Raw genomic sequence first — 21,710 nt, forward strand, 5'->3', positions numbered from 1 at the left:
CCCAGACCCTCTCTGGTCCAGTCCATGAGAGACAATATCACCCAGGACCCAGAGCTTCTCTGGTCCAGTCCATAAGAGACAATATCACCCAAGACCCAGACCCTCTCTGGTCTAGTCCATGAGACAATATCACCCAGGACCCTCTCTGGTCCAGTCCATGAGAGACAATATCACCCAGGATCCGGACCATCTCTGGTCCAGTCCATGAGAGACAATATCACCCAGGACAGAGACCCTCTCTGGTCCAGTCCATGAGAGACAATATCACCCAGGACCCTCTCTGGTCCAGTCCATGAGAGACAATATCACCCAGGACCTTCTCTGGTCCAGTCCATGAGAAACAATATCACCCAGGACCCTCTCTGGTCCAGTCCATGAGACAATATCACCCAGGACCCTCTCTGGTCCAGTCCATGAGAGACAATATCACCCAGGACCCTCTCTGGTCCAGTCCATGAGACAATATCACCCAGGACCCTCTCTGGTCCAGTCCATGAGAGACAATATCACCCAGGACCCTCTCTGGTCCAGTCCATGAGAGACAATATCACCCAGGACCCTCTCTGGTCCAGTCCATGAGAAACATGGACTGGTTGATTCACTGGACTGTCATCAGAGCCTGTGTTTATCCATCCAGCTCTTTGTACAGGTCATAGTGTGTGTGTTTGTGTGGCAGCCAGACTCGGCAGCCTTTGATGATTGGGACTGAATCCCTGAAAGGATCCCAGGTGTCAGAGCCCAGCGTAGGGGAGCATGGGTCAGGGGGAGGACAGGACGGGGGGCGGGGATGATGTAATGCTGATGAGATGTAAAGTAATGTCAACCATCAGTTTGTCATTGTCACACTGGAGGACCGTATTATTCAGCTAAATCACACACCTGGTGCCAGTCACCGTATAGCTCTCGTCACGGTCATCTGAATATCCATTCTCTGTGTTTCATTATATATTCTTTGGCAGACAAAGCTGTAGCAGGGAATTATTGTCCAGACCAGTAGAAACAAATAGCACCTACCTACTTCAACGCCATAGGAGGTTGGTGGCTCCTTAATTGGGGAGGACGGGCTCGTGGTAACGGCTGGAGCGGAATCAGTTGAATGGTATCAAATACACTGCTCAAAAAAATAAAGGGAACACTTAAACAACACAATGTAACTCCAAGTCAATCACACTTCTGTGAAATCAAACTGTCCACTTAGAAAGCAACACTGATTGACAACAAATTTCACATGCTGTTGTGCAAATGGAATAGACAAAAGGTGGAAATTATAGGCAATTAGCAAGACGCCCCCAATAAAGGAGTGGTTCTGCAGGTGGTGACCACAGACCACTTCTCAGTTCCTGTGCTTCCTGGCTGATGTTTTGGTCACTTTTGAATGCTGGCGGTGCTTTCACTCTACTGGTAGCATGAGACGGAGTCTACAACCCACACAAGTGGCTCAGGTAGTGCAGCTCATCCAGGATGGCACATCAATGCGAGCTGTGGCAAGAAGGTTTGCTGTGTCTGTCAGCGTAGTGTCCAGAGCATGGAGGTGCTACCAGGAGACAGGCCAGTACATCAGGAGACGTGGAGGAGGCCGTAGGAGGGCAACAACCCAGCAGCAGGACCGCTACCTCCGCCTTTGTGCAAGGAGGAGCACTGCCAGAGCCCTGCAAAATGACCTTCCAGCAGGCCACAAACATTTTTACATTTATTCCCCTACTGGGTCATACAGCTGCATAAGACAAAGAACACATTCACACAAGTACTGCTATTTAACCCTTTCTCCTACGCTGAGTCTCCTCCTACACATCTGAACAGCCAATACATCTCTGTTGCTATCCAGAAGATGAGTGATCTACACTGCCGGTCAAAAGTTTTAGAACACCTACTCTTTCAAGGGTTTTTCTTTATTTTTACTATTTTCTATGTTGTAGAATAATGTTGAAGACATCAAAACTTTGAAAAAACACATATGGAATCATGTAGTAACCAAAAAAAGTGTTAAACAAATCAAAATATATTTTATATTTGAGGTTCTTCAAATCCTTTGCCTTGATGACAGCTTTGCACACTCTTGGCATTCTCTCAACCAGCTTCATGAGGTAGTCACCTGGAATGCATTTCAATTAACAGGTGTGCCTTCTTAATCTTAATTTGTGGAATTTATTTAGTTCTTAATGCGTTTGAGACAATCAGTTGTGTTGTGACAAGGTTTGGGGTGGTATACAGAAGATAGCCTTATTTGGTAAAAGACCAAGTCCATATTATGGCAACAACAGCTCAAATAAGCAAAGAGAAACGACAGTCCATCATTACTTTAAGACTTTGAAAGTTTCTTCAAGTGCAGTCGCAAAAACAATCAAGCGCTATGATGAAACTGGCTCTCATGAGGACTGCCACAGGAAAGGAAGACCCAGAGTTACCTCTGCTGCAGAGGATAAGTTCATTAGAATTACCAGACTCAGAAATTGCAGCCCAAATGAATGTTTCACAGAGTTCAAGTAACAGACACATCTCAACATCAACTGTTCAGTGTGAATCAGTCCTTCGAAGTAGATTTGCTGCAAAGAAACAACTATTAAAGGACACCAATAAGAAGAAGAGACTTGCTTAGGCCAAGAAACACGAGCAATGGACATTAGACAGGTGGATATCTGTCCTTTGGTCTGGAGTCCAAACTGGAGATTTTTGGCTCCAACCACTGTGTCTTTGTGAGACATGGTGTGGGTGAAAGGATGATCTCTGCATGTGTATTTCCCACCGTAAAGTATGGAGGAGGAGGAGGTGCTTTGCTGGTGACACTTTTTATTTATTTGACCTTTGTTTAACTAGGCAATTCAGTTAAGAACACATTTTTATTTTCGCTGATGGCCTAGGAACAGTGGGTTAACTGCCTTGTTCAGGGGCAGAACTACAGATTTTTACCTTGTCAGCTGGGGGATTCGATCTTGCAACCTTCCGGTTACTAGTCCAACGCTCTAACCACTAGGCTACCTGCCGCGTCACACTGTCTGTGATGCATTTAGAATTCAAGGCACAATTCACCACCATGGCTACCACAGCATTCTGCAGCGATACGCCATCCCATCTGGTTTGGGCTTAGTGGGACTATCATTTGTTTTTCAACAGGACAATGACCCAACACACCTCCAGGCTGTGCAAGGGCTATTTTTCCCAAAAAGGAGAGTGATGGAGTGCTGCATCAGATGACCTGGCCTCCACAATCCTCTGACCTCAACCAAATTGAATGGTTTCGAGTCGGACCGCAGAGTGAAGAAAAAGCAGCCAACAAGTACTCAGCATATGTGGGAACTCCTTCAAGACTGTTGGAAAAGTATGCTAAGAGTGTACTAAGCTGTCACCAAGGGAAAGGGTGGCTACTTTGAAGAATCTCAAATATAATATACATTTTGATTTGTTTAACACTTTTTTGGTTACTACATGACTCCATATGTGTTATTTCATAGTTTTGATATCTTCACTATTATTCTACAATGTAGGAAATAGTCAAACAAAAATAAGAAAAACCCTTGAATGAGTAAGAGTTCTAAAACATTTGACTGGTAGTGTATGTTCTTCATCTAACCAAGACCTCTGCCCAAATTCCCCCCCAACTCACGGCTGCCATGTTGACTTGTACCAGACTGTGTCTCTTCTCCTCCCCAACTCACGGCTGCCATGTTGACTTGTACCAGACTGTGTCTCTTCTCCTCCCAACTCACGGCTGCCATGTTGACTTGTACCAGACTGTATCTCTTCTCCTCCCCAACTCACGGCTGCCATGTTGACTTGTACCAGACTGTGTCTCTTCTCCTCCCCAACTCACGGCTGCCATGTTGACTTGTACCAGACTCTGTCTCTTCTCCTCCCCAACTCACGGCTGCCATGTTGACTTGTACCAGACTCTGTCTCTTCTCCTCCCCAACTCACGGCTGCCATGTTGACTTGTACCAGACTGTGTCTCTTCTCCTCCCCAACTCACGGCTGCCATGTTGACTTGTACCAGACTCTGTCTCTTCTCCTCCCCAACTCACGGCTGCCATGTTGACTTGTACCAGACTGTGTCTCTTCTCCTCCCCAACTCACGGCTGCCATGTTGACTTGTACCAGACTCTGTCTCTTCTCCTCCCCAACTCACGGCTGCCATGTTGACTTGTACCAGACTGTGTCTCTTCTCCTCCCCAACTCACGGCTGCCATGTTGACTTGTACCAGACTGTGTCTCTTCTCCTCCCCAACTCACGGCTGCCATGTTGACTTGTACCAGACTCTGTCTCTTCTCCTCCCCAACTCACGGCTGCCATGTTGACTTGTACCAGACTCTGTCTCTTCTCCTCCCCAACTCACGGCTGCCATGTTGACTTGTACCAGACTCTGTCTCTTCTCCTCCCCAACTCACGGCTGCCATGTTGACTTGTACCAGACTGTGTCTCTTCTCCTCCCCAACTCACGGCTGCCATGTTGACTTGTACCAGACTCTGTCTCTTCTCCTCCCCAACTCACGGCTGCCATGTTGACTTGTACCAGACTCTGTCTCTTCTCCTCCCCAACTCACGGCTGCCATGTTGACTTGTACCAGACTGTGTCTCTTCTCCTCCCAACTCACGGCTGCCATGTCGACTTGTACCAGACTGTGTCTCTTCTCCTCCCCAACTCACGGCTGCCATGTTGACTTGTACCAGACTGTCTCTTCTCCTCCCCAACTCACGGCTGCCATGTTGACTTGTACCAGACTCTGTCTCTTCTCCTCCCAACTCACGGCTGCCATGTTGACTTGTACCAGACTGTGTCTCTTCTCCTCCCAACTCACGGCTGCCATGTTGACTTGTACCAGACTGTCTCTTCTCCTCCCCAACTCACGGCTGCCATGTTGACTTGTACCAGACTCTGTCTCTTCTCCTCCCAACTCACGGCTGCCATGTTGACTTGTACCAGACTGTGTCTCTTCTCCTCCCCAACTCACGGCTGCCATGTTGACTTGTACCAGACTGTGTCTCTTCTCCTCTCCAACTCACAGCTGCCATGTTGACTTGTACCAGACTCTGTCTCTTCTCCCCCCCATAGGATCCCTGATGACAATAACATATCCTGACTTAATGTAAACGTTCTACATTCACCCCTCTCCCTCAGTGACATGAAAAAGGATATTTCATATTTCAAGTTTAGAAATCAGAACCTATCGACACGTACATTGTGGTATGGTGGTATTATACATGTTGTATTGTAGATATGTAGTGACGTAATAATGTTATATGATGTACTGTTTTATCTTTTGTTTTATATGTAATGTAAGTGCTTTAATGTGTTTGGACACCAGGAAGAGTATCTGCTTCCTTGGCAACAGCTAATGGGGATCCATAATAAACCCCAGGAAGAGTATCTGCTTCCTTGGCAACAGCTAATGGGGATCCATAATAAACCCCAGGAAGAGTATCTGCTTCCTTGGCAACAGCTAATGGGGATCCATAATAAACCCCAGGAAGAGTATCTGCTTCCTTGGCAACAGCTAATGGGGATCCATAATAAATACAAAATACAAATTGGGATGCATCCACAGTGTCTCTTGGCTGGTATGATGTTGGGTGTTGGTGTGGGATTGCTAAGAAAATGACATGCAAGTGCACAGTTTATACTGGTGTAGGCAACTCATAGAACCCCAGTAGGTATATTTGAACCTTTTAATAAGAGCTAAGGCTGCACTTGAAGTAGTGTATCCAGGGTGCTACCATTGGTACATTTGACGCCATCAACAAACAAGTACAGGTAACTGCCAGAATAATGGAAACACTTGAGTAGATGAGGGATATCAAGTACATTGAAAGCAGGTTCTTCCACACAGGTGTGGTTCCTGAGTTAGTTAAGCAATTAATATCCCATCATGCATAAAAATGCTGGGCAGACCATTATTTTGGCTACCATGGCTATGCCCCTACAGGATGACGATGCCCCCATCCACAGGGCACGAGTGGTCACTGAATGTTTTGATGAGCATGAAAACGATGTAAACAATAAGCCCTGGCCATCTCAGTCACCAGATCTCAACCCAATTGAACACTTACAGTGCATTCGGAAAGTATTCAGACCCATTGACCTTTTCCACATCTTGTTACGTTACAGCCTTAATCTAAAATGGATTAAATCGTTTCCCCCCCCTCATCAGTCTACACACAATACCCCATAATGACATCACAAAACCCCATAATGACATCACAATACCACACAATGACATCACAATACCCCATAATGACATCACAATACCACATAATGACATAGAAAAAAAACAGTTTTTTTTAGAAATGTTAGTATTCAGACCCTTTACTCAGTACTTTGTTGAAGCACCTTTGGCAGCGATTACAGCCTCGAGTCTTCGTGGGTATGACGCTTGGGAGTTTCTCCCATTCTTCTCTGCTGATCCTGACCCGAACCCGATGAACCTGACGCTCTGTCAGGTTGGATGCACAGCTATTTTCAGGTCTCCAGAGATGTTCGATCGGGTTCAAGTCCGGGCTCTGGCAGGGCCACTCAATGACATTCAGAGACTTGTCCCGAAGCCACTCCTGCATTGTCTTGGCAGTGTGCTTAGGGTCGTTGTCCTGTTGGAAGGTGAACCTTTGACCCAGTCTGAGGTCTTGAGTGCTCTGCAGCAGGTTTTCATCAAGGATCTCTCTGTACTTTGCTCCGTTCATCTTTCCCTTGATCCTGACTAGTCTCCCAGTCCCTGCCGCTGAAAAACATCCCCACAGCATGATGTTGCCACCACCATGCTTCACCGTAGGGATGGTGCCAGGTTTCCTCCAGACGTGATGCTTGGCAAAATAGTTCAATCTTGGTTTCATCAGAACAGAGAATCTTGTTTCTCAAGATCTGAGTCCTTTAGCTGCCTTTTGGCAAACTCCAAGCGGGCTGTCATGTGCCTTTTACTGAGGATTGGCTTCCATCTGGCCACTCTAGCATAAAGGCCTGGTGGAGTGCTGCAGAGATGATTGGCCTTCTGGAAGGTTCTACCATCTCCACAGAGGAACACTGGAGCTCTGTCAGAGTAACCATTGGGTTCTTGGTCACCTCCTTGACCATGGCCCTTCTCACCCCGATTGCTTAGTTTGGCCGGGTGGCCAGCTCTAGGAAGAGTCTTAGTGGTTCCAAACTTCTTCCATTTAAGAATGATGGAGGCCAATGTGTTTTTGGGGACCTTCAATGCTGCAGACATGTTTTGGTAACCTTCCACAGTTCTGTGCTTCGACACAATCCTGTCTCGGAGCACTACGGACAATTCCTTCAACCTCATGGTTTGGTTTTTACTCTGACGTGTACTGTCAACTGTGGGACCTTACATAGACAAGTGTGTGCTTTTCCAAATCATGTCCAATCAACTGAATTTACCACAGGTGGACTCCAATCAAGTTGTAGAAACATCTCAAGGATGATCAATGGAAACAAGATGCACCTGAGATCAATTTGGAGTCTCATGGAAAAGGGTCTGAATACTTTCTGTTCTGGTATTTCTGTTTTTTATTTTTAATAAATTTGACAATATTTCTAAAAACCTGTTTTTGCTTTTTCATTCTAGGGTGTTGTGTGTAGATTGAGGATTTTTTTTAATTTAATACATTTTAGAATAAGGCTGTAACGTAACAAAATGTGGAAAAAGTCAAGGGGTCTGAATACTTATCGAATGTTTTATTTTTTATTTATTTAAGTAGGCAAGTCAGTTAAGAACAAATTCTTATTTACAATGACGGCTTACCCCGGCCAAACCCTCCCCTAACCCGGAAGACGCTGGGCCAATTGTGCTCCACCCTTTGGGACTCTCGATCTCGGCTGGTTGTGATACAGCCCGGGATCGAACCCGGGTCTGTAGTGACGCATCTAGCACTGTGATGCAGTGCCTTAGACTGCTTCGCCACTCGGGAATGCACTGTATTGTGAGATTGTGGAGTGGGTCCTGAGACAGTGTTTTCCACCACCATCAACAAAACACCAATATGGAATTTCTGGTGGAAGAATGGTGTCTCATCCCTCCAATAGAGTTCCAGACACCTGTAGAATCTATGCTGTTGCAGCTGTTCTGTCTCAACGCCCTATTAAAACACTTTATGTTGGTGTTTCCTTTATTTTGGCAGTTACCTGTTCTCACTAATATCACTGTTGTTATAATCCTGTCGTTGGCTCATCAGTAGACACCCATTCTGCAGCCTCTACCCAGATGGGCAAATGTTGGCATGGGATTTCATAAAGACATTATTTCCTGGTTGAAACAACATATTTTTTTCTGGACTACAACCAACCCGTCGTTTTTACAATCAGAATACAACCTGACCATGTAAAAGCCATTCAGTACATTTTGCCCACTGGAGTAGTGCTTTAATTAAAAGTCTGCCTTTTCTCCTCTCTCTGGTTCCCATTGTGGAACGTGTACTAAAGTATTCCTGTATTTACAGCAGAACAGTGGACCTCCACCACCTGTTTCACCAGAACCCAAACCACAACCTCAAGACTCACCCCAGAAGAGAGACAGAGAAAAACTGAAGGTCTCAACACTCTTTGATTGTGATGTCATGATCAGGTTGTGTACTGATTGTGATGTCATGATCAGGTTGTGTACTGATTGTGATGTCATGATCAGGTTGTGTACTGATTGTGATGTCATGATCAGGTTGTGTACTGATTGTGATGTCATGATCAGGTTGTGTACTGATTGTAAAATTGTTTATTTTTTTAATTTTTAGATGTAATTTTAGTGACCAGCAAAAAGAGGTCTTTACCTGAATGTAACCTGGCGTGATCTGCCGTGGCTTCAACCCTGTGTGTGGTGTGGTGTGTTTGTTATGTCCCAGGTGAAGCCCACTCTCCAGAGAGGAGGGAGTAATGCGTCTCTCCACAACAGCACCAACAGAAACACCATCTTCCAGCTGATGATCCACACACTGGACCCGCTGGGAGAAGGTACTGTACTTTATATCAATCTTTATTATTACAGGGACCGCTATGGTCCTAATCTGTGGTCCTAATCTATGGTCCTAATCTATGGTCCTAATCTATGGTCCTAATCTATGGTCCTACTCTATGGTCCTAATCTATGGTCCTACTCTATGGTCCTACTCTATGGTCCTACTCTATGGTCCTAATCTATGGTCCTAATCTATGGTCCTACTCTATGGTCCTACTCTATGGTCCTAATCTATGGTCCTAATCTATGGTCCTAAACTATTGTCCTTCCTGTACAGTACCAGGGACCAGGAAGCTATGCCTCCTGGGAGGAGCTACTGAACCATGTATTATATCTATTCAATTAAAATCAAATGTTATTGGTCACATACACATGGTTAGCAGATGTTAATGCGAGTGTAGCGAAATGCTTGTGCTTCTAGTTTCGACAGTGCAGTAATATCCAACGAGTAATCTCTCAAATTCACAACAACTGCCTTATACACACAAATGTGAAGGGATGAATAAGAATATGTACATATAAATATATGGATGAGCGATGGCCATGCGGCATAGGCAAGATGCAGTAGATGGTATAGAGTACAGTATATACATATGAGATGAGTAATGTAGGATATGTAAACATTATTAAAGTGGCGTTATTTAAAGTGACTAGTGAAACCTTTAAGTCCATTTATTTAAGTGGCCAGAGATTTGAGTCAGTATGTTGGCAGCAGCCACTCTATGTTAGTGATGACTGTTTAACAGTCTGATGGCCTTGTCACTACTGCCACAGGGACCTTCTACATTCACTACTGTCACAGGGACCTTCTACATTCACTACTGCCACAGGGACCTTCTACATTCACTACTGCCACAGGGACCTTCTACATTCACTACTGCCGCAGGGAGCTTCTACATTCACTACTGTCACAGGGACCTTCTATAGTCACTACTGCCACAGAGACCTTCTATAGTCACTACTGCCACATGTACCTTCTACATTCACTACTGTCACAGGGACCTTCTACATTCACTACTGTCACAGGGACCTTCTATAGTCACTACTGCCGCTGATACCTTCTATATTCACTACTGTCGCAGGGACCTTCTACATTCACTACTGTCACAGGGACCTTCTACAGTCACTACTGCCACAGCGACCTTCTATATTCACTACTGTCACAGGGACCTTCTATAGTCACTACTGTCACAGGGACCTTCTACATTCACTACTGTCACAGGGACCTTCTATAGTCACTACTGCAACAGGGACATTCTATATTCACTACGGTCACAGGGACCTTCTACATTCACTACTGTCACAGGGACCTTCTATAGTCACTACTGTCACATGGACCTTCTACATTCACTACTGTCACAGGGACCTTCTATGGTCACTACTGCAACAGGGACATTCTATATTCACTACGGTCGCAGGGACCTTCTACATTCACTACTGTCGCAGGGACCTTCTACATTCACTACTGTCGCAGGGACCTTCTACATTCACTACTGTCACAGGGACCTTCTATAGTCACTACTGCCACAGGGACCTTCTACATTCACTACTGTCACAGGGACTTTCTACATTCACTACTGTCACAGGGACCTTCTATAGTCACTACTGCCACAGGGACCTTCTACATTCACTACTGTCACAGGGACTTTCTACATTCACTACTGTCACAGGGACTTTCTACATTCACTACTGCCACAGGGACCTTCTATAGTCACTACTGCCACAGGGACCTTCTACATTCACTGCTGCCACGGGGACCTTCTATAGTCACTACTGTCACAGGGACATTCTATATTCACTACGGTCACAGGGATCTTCTACATTCACTACTGTCACAGGGACCTTCTATGGTCACTACTGCAACAGGGACATTCTATATTCACTACGGTCGCAGGGACCTTCTACATTCACTACTGTCACAGGGACCTTCTACATTCACTACTGCCACAGGGACCTTCACTATACCCCCATAAAGGTCAACACGAGGAGTTCTATTGTTGAATCAGTTGTTTTAGTGCTCAGCTTCAACAGAAACAGACACCTGCTCACCCTGTTATTCTCTCAAAGGACAAAGGTTGATGACCATTGATGACACCAGTCAAAATTGTTCCTTGCAGCTTCACAGCATCATCAGACTGTTAGCTTCACAGTAGCATCAGACTGTTAGCTTCACAGTAGCATCAGACTATTAGCTTCACAGTAGCATCAGACTGTTAGCTTCACAGTAGCATCAGACTGTTAGCTTCACAGTAGCATCAGACTATTAGCTTCACAGTAGCATCAGACTGTTAGCTTCACAGTAGCATCAGACTATTAGCTTCACAGTAGCATCAGACTGTTAGCTTCACAGTAGCATCAGACTATTAGCATCACAGTAGCATCAGACTGTTAGCTTCACAGCAGCATCAGACTGTTAGCTTCACAGCAGCATCAGACTGTTAGCTTCACAGTAGCATCAGACTGTTAGCTTCACAGCAACATCAGACTGTTAGCTTCACAGCAGCATCAGACTGTTAGCTTCACAGCAGCATCAGACTGTTAGCTTCACAGCAGCATCAGACTGTTAGCTTCACCTTCAGGATCAGACTGTTAGCTTCACAGCAGCATCAGACTGTTAGCTTCACCTTCAGGATCAGACTGTTAGCTTCACAGCAGCATCAGATTGTTAGCTTCACAGTAGCATCAGACTGTTAGCTTCACAGTAGAATCAGACTGTTAGCTTCACAGTAGCATCAGACTGTTAGCTTCACCTTCAGGATCAGACTGTTAGCTTCACATTAGCATTAGATTGTTAGCTTCACAGTAGCATCAGACTGTTAGCTTCACAGTAGCATCAGACTGTTAGCTTCACAGCAGCATCAGACTGTTAGCTTCACAGCAGCATCAGACTGTTAGCTTCACAGCAACATCAGACTGTTAGCTTCACAGCAGCATCAGACTGTTAGCTTCACAGTAGCATCAGACCGTTAGCTTCACAGCATCATCAGACTGTTAGCTTCACAGCAGCATCAGACTGTTAGCTTCACAGTAGCATCAGACCGTTAGCTTCACAGCAGCATCAGACTTGTTATCTCAGTGACACACACCGTCCAGTACAGCAAGAGACCTAGAGATAGTGCTATTGAGATAAAGAGATTGGTCGGCCAGAGGCTGGCTCTTATCCAGCTTTTATTAGCCTGTATTGAAAGCTGATTAAGGATCAGAGTGCTGTGAGGAGGCTGCATGGGGACAGGCCTGGCTGCCAGGTGGCCTGAGGACTCGGTGAAGGTCACTCCAGTAGAGGACAGTCACATCCCTGTAATCCAGGGACACAGGTGGACTTGACCTCTGCTCTTCACTTATCACACAACACGAGTCTCTAGTGTAAGGTAGCACCAAAGTGTTGAGAGGCTTTTGAATCAGCCCCCCCCCCCCCCCCCCCCCCCCCGCCGCAAGCCCAGGTTTGGAGAGCGCTGCTCTAATGGCTCCTCCACACCAGAGCTCTGGATGTCAGGGGACTTGGGGGGAACTGGTAAACACAGAGGCTGATTGAATGTCTCTCCCACAGAGATCCTATTAAATGAGTTCTAATATGTCATTCTATGGTGTCTTCCATCGTCCCCTTATTTCAGAGACAGGCTTTAGCAGAGATGTTAGAGGCCCTGGTCAGAGGAGAGTTAGACAAGGTAAGAGGGATGTCAACATGTCACCTCCTCCTCATGTTGTCACTCCGTATTGTCACTTCATGCCAGCCCTTCTGAAGGGTTTCCATTGTTAGTACATAGGACATCAGTCTACTATCTGTCATCTTCTGTCTACTATCTGTCACTCCAACTTCCATTGTCCTACCGAGAGTTACTGAGAATCTCTTCATCTTCAGTCTACTATCTGTCACTCCAACCTCCATTGTCCTACCGAGAGTTACTGAGAATCTCTTCATCTTCAGTCTACTATCTGTCACTCCAACTTCCATTGTCCTACCGAGAGTTACTGAGAATCTCTTCATCTTCTGTCTACTATCTGTCACTCCAACCTCCATTGTCCTACCGAAAGTTACTGAGAATCTCTTCATCTTCAGTCTACTATCTGTCACTCCAACCTCCATTGTCCTACAGAGAGTTACTGAGAATCTCTTCATCTTCTGTCTACTATCTATCACTCCAACTTCCATTGTCCTACCGAGAGTTACTGAGAATCTCTTCATCTTCTGTCTACTATCTGTCACTCCAAAACAGAGGTTTTCATCTCAACTGTATCTCACTCTTCCCTAGAAGAGGATACTAGTATTCATGCCTGCTCAGCTCATTGTCAGTCAATATTATGAGGAAGTGACTGTGTTTTGTGTGTGTGGTACAGTAACTTCGGTTGTGTTTTGTTTGTGTGGTACAGTAACTTCGGGTTTTGTCTATGACTCTGCTCATATTTCGTCATACATTACTCTACACGAGGCAGTGGGTGGATATGTTTTGTCTCTGTGGTAACTGGTCGTTTTACCTGACGTATCTCTGCCAATTAGAAACAACAGCCTTTAATGGGGAGGTCAGGACTGAGGTGTCGGTGCAGGGGAAAGGTAAGGCCAACGTTATCCATATATTTAGTGCTTGATTTGGTTAGCTTCTGTGAATGTTCTCGTAACGTTCTGTTTACACGTTGCGTTCTGTGGATGTTGTCGTTTTTTGTTTTGTGAATGTTCTCGTAACGTTCTGTTTACATGTTGCGTTCTGTGGATGTTGTCGTTTTTTGTTCTGTGAATGTTCTCGTAACGTTCTGTTTACACGTTGTGTTCGGTGGATGTTGTCGTTATGTTTTGTATGTTCTCGTTACGTTCATTATGGGTTCTCTTTGCATTTTAGTGTGGTGTCTTGGTGTTGGTGTTGTCTGTGAGGCTTTGTGTTAGAGCTGTACTGTTGTCTGCAGGCTACACAGCAGTGATGTGTGTCTAACTGTTATACAGTGGGGAGAACAAGTATTTGATACACTGCCGATTTTACTAACTTTTTTAATTACTTAAAAATCATACAATGTGATTTTCTGGATTTTTGTTTTAGATTCAGTCTCTCACAGTTGAAGTGTACCTATGATAAAAATGACAGACCTCTACATGCTTTGTAAGTAGGAAAACCTGCAAAATTGGCAGTGTATCAAATACTTGTTCTCCCCACTGTACATGAATGTTTCTGTGCTACTCTACATGAAGTTACGTGTCTCACAACTATCCTTGTAGCTTGTAAAAGTATTTTTTATCGCGTTTCCACTATTTCTTTGTCATTGTAGCTCTTTGAGGCATGCAAACATGACCTGTTGTTGATGAGAAACGGTCACAGACATTTTAAACAGCTCAAAGTCAGCTGTACGTGGTGTTCCTCAATGTCTCATACTGAGGAACAGAGTTCACCCAGCAGCCAGAGGGAAGGTAGACGGAAGGACACACTGCAGACCTATAGGTGAGATCCAGGCCTATAGGTGAGATCCAGACCTAGAGGTGAGATCCAGGCCTATAGATGACATCCAGGCCTATAGGTGAGATCCAGGCCTATAGATGAGATCCAGGCCTAGAGGTGAGATCCAGGCCTATAGGTGAGATCCAGGCCTATAGGTGAGATCCAGGCCTATAGGTGACATCCAGACCTATAGATGAGATCCAGACCTATAGGTGAGATCCAGACCTATAGGTGAGATCCAGGCCTATAGGTGAGATCCAGACCTATAGATGAGATCCAGACCTATAGGTGAGATCCAGACCTATAGGTGAGATCCAGGCCTATAGATGAGATCCAGGCCTATAGATGAGATCCAGGCCTATAGGTGAGATCCAGGCCTATAGGTGAGATCCAGACCTACAGGTGAGATCCAGGCCTAGAGGTGAGATCCAGGCCTATAGGTGAGATCCAGACCTACAGGTGACATCCAGGTCTATAGGTGAGATCCAGACCTATAGGTGAGATCCAGACCTATAGGTGAGATCCAGGCCTATAGGTGAGATCCAGGCCTATAGGTGAGATCCAGGCCTACTATTTATGTTGTGTGACGGTGTTGTAAGTCTCTATGGAAACAGGCCTATAGGTGACATCCAGTAACAGAACAATGGCTGTCAGTCTTGTCCTCCTCCTTCACTGTACGGTGTGACTCCTAGTGTTGATGTGACTCCTAGTGGGGTGTGTTGATGTGAGTCCTAGTGGGGTGGGGTGTGTTGGTGTGACTCCTAGTGTTGTTGTGACTCCTAGTGGGGTGTGTTGATGTGACTCCTAGTGGGGTGGGGTGTGTTGGTGTGACTCCTAGTGTGGTGTGTTGGTGTGACTCCTAGTGGGGTGGGGTGTGTTGGTGTGACTCCTAGTGGGGTGTGTTGGTGTGACTCCTAGTGGGGTGGGGTGTGTTGGTGTGACTCCTAGTGTGGTGTGTTGATGTGACTCCTAGTGTTGATGTGACTCCTAGTGTGGTGTGTTGGTGTGTTGATGTGACTCCTAGTGTGGTGTGTTGGTGTGACTCCTAGTGGGGTGTGACTCCTAGTGGGGTGTGTTGGTATGACTCCTAGTGGGGTGTGTTGATGTGACTCCTAGTGGGGTGTGTTGATGTGACTCCTAGTGGGGTGTGTTGCTGTGACTCCTAGTTGGGTGTGTTGGTGTGACTCCTAGTGGGATGTGTTGGTGTGACTCCTAGTGAGGTGTGTTGATGTGACTCCTAGTGGGGTGTGTTGATGTGACTCCTAGTGGGGTGTGACTCCTAGTGGGGTGTGTTGATGTGACTCCTAGTGGGGTGTGTTGATGTGACTCCTAGTGTGGTGTGTTGGTGTGACTCCTAGTGGGGTGGGGTGTGTTGGTGTGACTCCTAGTGGGGTGTGTTGATGTGACTCCTAGTGGGGTGTGTTGATGTGACTCCTAGTGGGGTGGGGTGTTGGTGTTACTCCTAGTGGGGTGTGACTCCTAGTGGGGTGTGTTGATGTGACTCCTAGTGGGATGTGTTGATGTGACTCCTAGTGGGGTGTGTTGATGTGACTCCTAGTGGGGTGTGTTGATGTGACTCCTAGTGGGGTGTGTTGGTGTGACTCCTAGTAAGGTGTGTTGATGTGACTCCTAGTGGGGTGTGTTGGTGTGACTCCTAGTGGGATGTGTTGGTGTGACTCCTAGTGAGGTGTGTTGATGTGACTCCTAGTAGGGTGTGTTGATGTGACTCCTAGTGGGGTGTGACTCCTAGTGGGGTGTGTTGATGTGACTCCTAGTGGGGTGTGTTGGTGTGACTCCTAGTAAGGTGTGTTGATGTGACTCCTAGTGGAAACTTAGTGTGCATAGCCCACATTGTCATCGGGGGCTCTCCTCGGCAGCTCAGGGTCATTGTGACCGAATCTTGAGAAAAAGGTGTGTAGCTCCCCTGGTAGGATGGTGTTGGTGACTGCAATGTAGCTGGCTTTCTTTTTGTAATCTGTTATTGTTGGAGCCCCTGCCACATATGGTGTGTTGATGTGACTCCTAGTGGGGTGTGTTGGTGTGACTCCTAGTGGGGTGTGACTCCTAGTGGGGTGTGACTCCTAGTGGGGTGTGTTGGTGTGACTCCTAGTGGGGTGTGACTCCTAGTGTAATCTGTTATTGTTGGAGCCCCTGCCACATACGCCTTGTGTCCAACCCGTTGAATTGCTTCTCCACTTTAACCCTATGCTTGTGTGTCGCCATCTTGATCGATCTGCGTCGGTCGTATTTGTACTGTTTCACCAAACTATTTCCCCCGGTCACCTTACCCTGTTTATAAGCAGCAGATCTCTCTTTCAGTTTTCCTAGATGGCTTCTATCAATTCACTTTTTTTGAATCGAGAACGTTTTGAAAGACACTATCGGTATCAAGTCATCTATGCATTTCTTTATGAATCCGGTGACTTAGTCGGCGTGTATATTGCTGTTATCTCCGGTGACTGAGTCAGTGTATATATTGACGTTATCTCCGGTGACTCCGGTGTATATATTCATGTTATATCCGGTGACTGAGTCAGTGTATATATTGACGTTATCTCCGGTGACTGAGTCGGTGTGTATATTGACGTTATCTCCGGTGACTGAGTCAGTGTATATATTGACGTTATCTCCGGTGACTCCGGTGTATATATTCATGTTATATCCGGTGACTGAGTCAGTGTATATATTGACGTTATCTCCGGTGACTGAGTCAGTGTATATATTGATGTTATCTCCGGTGACTGAGTCAGTGTATATATTGACGTTATCTCCGGTGACTGAGTCGGTGTGTATATTGACGTTATCTCTGGTGACTGAGTCGGTGTATATATTGACGTTATCTCCGGTGACTGAGTCGGTGTATATATTGCTGTTATCTCCGGTGACTGAGCCGGTGTGTATATTGACGTTATCTCCAGTGACTGAGTCCATGTGTATATATTGCTGTTATCTCCGGTGACTGAGTCGGTGTATATATTGACGTTATCTCCGGTGACTGAGTCGGTGTGTATATTGACGTTATCTCCGGTGACTGAGTCGGTGTATATATTGCTGTTATCTCCGGTGACTGAGTCGGTGTATATATTGACGTTATCTCCAGTGACTGAGTCGGTGTATATATTGCTGTTATCTCCGGTGACTGAGTCGGTGTATATATTGACGTTATCTCCGGGGACTGAGTCGGTGTATATATTGCTGTTATCTCCGGTGACTGAGTCGGTGTATATATTGACGTTATCTCCGGTGACTGAGTCGGTGTGTATATTGACGTTATCTCCGGTGACTGAGTCGGTGTGTATATTGACGTTATCTCCGGTGACTGAGTCGGTGTGTATATTGACGTTATCTCCGGTGACTGAGTCGGTGTATATATTGCTGTTATCTCCGGTGACTGAGTCGGTGTGTATATTGACGTTATCTCCGGTGACTGAGTCGGTGTGTATATTGACGTTATCTCCGGTGACTGAGTCGGTGTGTATATTGACGTTATCTCCGGTGACTGAGTCAGTGTATATATTGACGTTATCTCCGGTGACTGAGTCGGTGTATATATTCATGTTATATCCGGTGACTGAGTCAGTGTATATATTGACGTTATCTCCGGTGACTGAGTCGGTGTGTATATTGACGTTATCTCCGGTGACTGAGTCGGTGTGTATATTGACGTTATCTCCGGTGACTGAGTCGGTGTATATATTGCTGTTATCTCCGGTGACTGAGTCGGTGTGTATATTGACGTTATCTCCGGTGACTGAGTCGGTGTGTATATTGACGTTATCTCCGGTGACTGAGTCGGTGTGTATATTGACGTTATCTCCGGTGACTGAGTCGGTGTGTATATTGACGTTATCTCCGGTGACTCCGGTGTATATATTCATGTTATATCCGGTGACTGAGTCAGTGTATATATTGACGTTATCTCCGGTGACTGAGTCGGTGTATATATTCATGTTATATCCGGTGACTGAGTCGGTGTGTATATTGACGTTATCTCCGGTGACTGAGTCGGTGTGTATATTGACGTTATCTCCGGTGACTGAGTCGGTGTGTATATTGACGTTATCTCCGGTGACTGAGTCGGTGTGTATATTGACGTTATCTCCGGTGACTGAGTCGGTGTATATATTGACGTTATCTCCGGTGACTGAGTCGGTGTATAAATTGACGTTATCTCCGGTGACTGAGCCGGTGTGTATATTGACGTTATATCCGGTGACTGAGTCGGTGTGTATATTGACGTTATCTCCGGTGACTGAGTCGGTGTATATATTGACGTTATCTCCGGTGACTGAGTCTGTGTGTATATTGACGTTATCTCCAGAGACGACCCAGAACATTTTCCAGCCCACATGATCAAACCAGTCTTGGAGTGTGAATTCTGACTGGTCGGACCAACGCTGTACAGACCTGGCCAACAGGAACTTCCCTCTTGAGTTTTTGTTTGTAGGCGGGGAGAAGCAAGATGGAGTCATGGTCGGATTTGCCGAAAGGAGGACGGGAAAGGGCCTTATACCCGCGTCGAAAAGACGTGTAGCAGTGGTCAAGAGTAGAATTTACGCGAGTTAGACAGTCGAAGTGTTGGGAATAATTTGGGGGCACGGCTCTCAAATGACTTTTGTTAAAGTCCCCTGCAACAATGAACACTGCCTCCGGGAATGCAGTCTCCAGTTTGTTCACGGTCCAATGAAGATCTTGGAGCTCCTGCTTGGTGTCAGATTGGGGCTGGATGCACACAGCCATGGCGATTATCCCTGAGAACACTTTCAGAAGGTGAAAAAGGGGCGTCATTTGATGACCAAGTATTCCTGGTAAGATGGGGCCGACAGAGGGCGTCTCGCCTTGCGCTCTGACAAAACATTGCACATTTTTCTTGTGTGTTTTCCAAACATTTTCTTAATCAGTTTGTTTTGTGTGTTACAACATACACCTGAGTATAACTATTAGAATACGAATCGTTGGGTACTCACTGTCCACCCGACCTCCCGAGGTCTCTGAGACAGCGAAACAATGGACTAGCTTCTTCAGCGAGGTGCCAAGCTGCTTGGGATTCCTACAGGAGAGTAGGAAGCGAAGACGCTGACGGAGAGGCAGACGTGGCAGCGTTTTACTGAGATTAAGACGCCGGCCGACCCATCCTCCATTACCGAGCATTCTACTCGCCAGTGTTCAATCATTAATGAACAAACTTGGCGAACTCAGGGCGAGGATCTCCTTCCAGAGGGACATCAGATCCTGTAACACACTCTGTTTTTCTGAGACTTTCCTCCGACATCCAGAGGGATTATATACAACCGGCGGGTTGTACTGTTTTCTGAGTGGATAGGAAGCAGAATCTGTCTGGCTAAGAACAAAGGTGGTAGGCTCTGCTTTATGACCAACAACACATGGTGCGACGGAGGAAACGTACAGGAACTTGCGAGCTTCCCCCGACATGGAAAACTTTGTCATCAAATGTTTCCCTGTTTACAGGGTGGTATGCTGCTGGCTATTATTATTATTATTATTATATTGTAGGCCGATGTCATATGCCAAAAACTGTGTAACTAAAGATTAACGAACCATGAATCAAAAAGACGATGACCCCTTCCTCTGACACACACACGCGCAGGGCCCCATCTGCATGTCAATCTCAGTGTTTAATTGGGTCGGTGTTAAAGCCGCGCAGGGCCCCATCTGCATGTCAATCTCAGTGTTTGATTGGGTCGGTGTTTAAGCCGCGCAGGGCCCCATCTGCATGTCAATCTCAGTGTTTGATTGGGTCGGTGTTAAAGCCGCGCAGGGCCCCATCTGCATGTCAATCTCAGTGTTGATTGGGTCGGTTTTAAGGCCGCTCCAGTCTGTGGTTGTCATAACCCGGAGAGACTGAAGGACCTCATTAGACCACACACACACACACACACACACTGAGAGGCCTAATGATTACAGGGTACAAACCCAAATCAACTCCACCCCTACCCCTGCTCCCAACTAGCACAACTCAATCCAGAGATGGTGGACCGACCACTAAAACAGTGAAAAATGCACACGTTAACAGCACACGTGTCTGTATCAATGTACCACCTTTCCAGTTACTACAGACTAACAACACACCACACTAAGAGTCACACCAACACACCACACTAAGAGTCACACAAACACACCACACTAAGAGTCACACCAATACACCACACTAAGAGTCACACCAACACACCACACTAGGAGTCGCATCAACACACCCCACTAGGAGTCACATCAACACACCACACTAGGAGTCACACCAACACACCACACTAAGAGTCACATCAACACCCTGCACTAGGAGTCACATCCCACTAGGAGTCACATCAACACACCACACTAGGAGTCACATCTCACTAGGAGTCACACCAACAGTGACACCAACACACCACAGTAGGAGTCACATCAACACACCACAGTAGGAGTCACATCAACACACCACACTAGGAGTCACATCAACACACCACAGTAGGAGTCACATCAACACACCACACTAGGAGTCACATCAACACAACCCACTAGGAGTCACATCACACTAGGAGTCACACCAACAGTGACACCAACACGCCACACTAGGAGTCACATCAACACACCCCACTAGGAGTCACAACTCACTAGGAGTCACATCAACACACCACACTAGGAGTCACATCCCACTAGGAGTCACATCAACACACCGCACTAGGAGTCACATCAACACACCCCACTAGGAGTCACATCAACACACCACACTAGGAGTCACATCAACACACCCCACTAGGAGTCACATCAACACACCACGCTAGGAGTCACATCCCACTAGGAGTCACATCAACACACCCCACTAGGAGTCACATCAACACACCCCACTAGGAGTCACATCAACACACCACACTAGGAGTTACATCCCACTAGGATTCACATCAACACACCCCACTAGGAGTCACATCAACACACCCCACTAGGAGTCACATCAACACACCCCACTAGGAGTCACACCAACACACCACACTAGGAGTCACATCCCACTAGGAGTCACACCAACACACCACACTAGGAGTCACATCAACACACCCCACTAGGAGTCACACCAACACATCCAACTAAGAGTCACATCAACACATCCCACTAGGAGTCACACCAACACACCCCACTAGGAGTCACACCAACACACCCCACTAAGAGTCATATCAACACACCACACTAGGAGTCACATCAACACACCTTACTAGGAGTCACAACACACCCCACTAGGAGTCACATCAACACACCACACTAGGAGACACACCAACACACCCCACTAGGAGTCACATCAACACACCACACTAAGAGTCACACCCCACTAAGAATCACACCAACACACCATACTAAGAGTCACACCAACAC

General features: G+C 46.2%; 1 protein-coding gene across 4 annotated transcripts in view; it reads left to right on the forward strand.

Moving 5' to 3' along the window:
* LOC129834834 (sodium/potassium/calcium exchanger 1-like) overlaps positions 1–21,710 on the forward strand; it is a 37,087-nt gene that overhangs the window by 5,533 nt on the left and 9,844 nt on the right. For 2 of the 4 annotated variants that reach the window (XR_008756313.1, XM_055900143.1), the window contains exons 4-7: positions 8,420–8,509; positions 8,816–8,924; positions 12,540–12,593; positions 13,424–13,477. Coding sequence is in view for 3 of the 4 variants with exons in the window: in XM_055900143.1 (XP_055756118.1) it covers positions 8,420–8,509; positions 8,816–8,924; positions 12,540–12,593; positions 13,424–13,477 (307 nt within the window). In the remaining variant the exon portion in view is untranslated. The remainder of the gene's footprint in view (positions 1–8,419; positions 8,510–8,815; positions 8,925–12,539; positions 12,594–13,423; positions 13,478–21,710) is intronic. The other 2 variants (XM_055900144.1, XM_055900145.1) reach the window with 2 other exon arrangements.

The sequence above is a fragment of the Salvelinus fontinalis genome, chromosome 35 (genome assembly GCF_029448725.1).
Source record: "Salvelinus fontinalis isolate EN_2023a chromosome 35, ASM2944872v1, whole genome shotgun sequence".
NCBI classification, from domain to species: Eukaryota; Metazoa; Chordata; class Actinopteri; order Salmoniformes; family Salmonidae; genus Salvelinus; species Salvelinus fontinalis.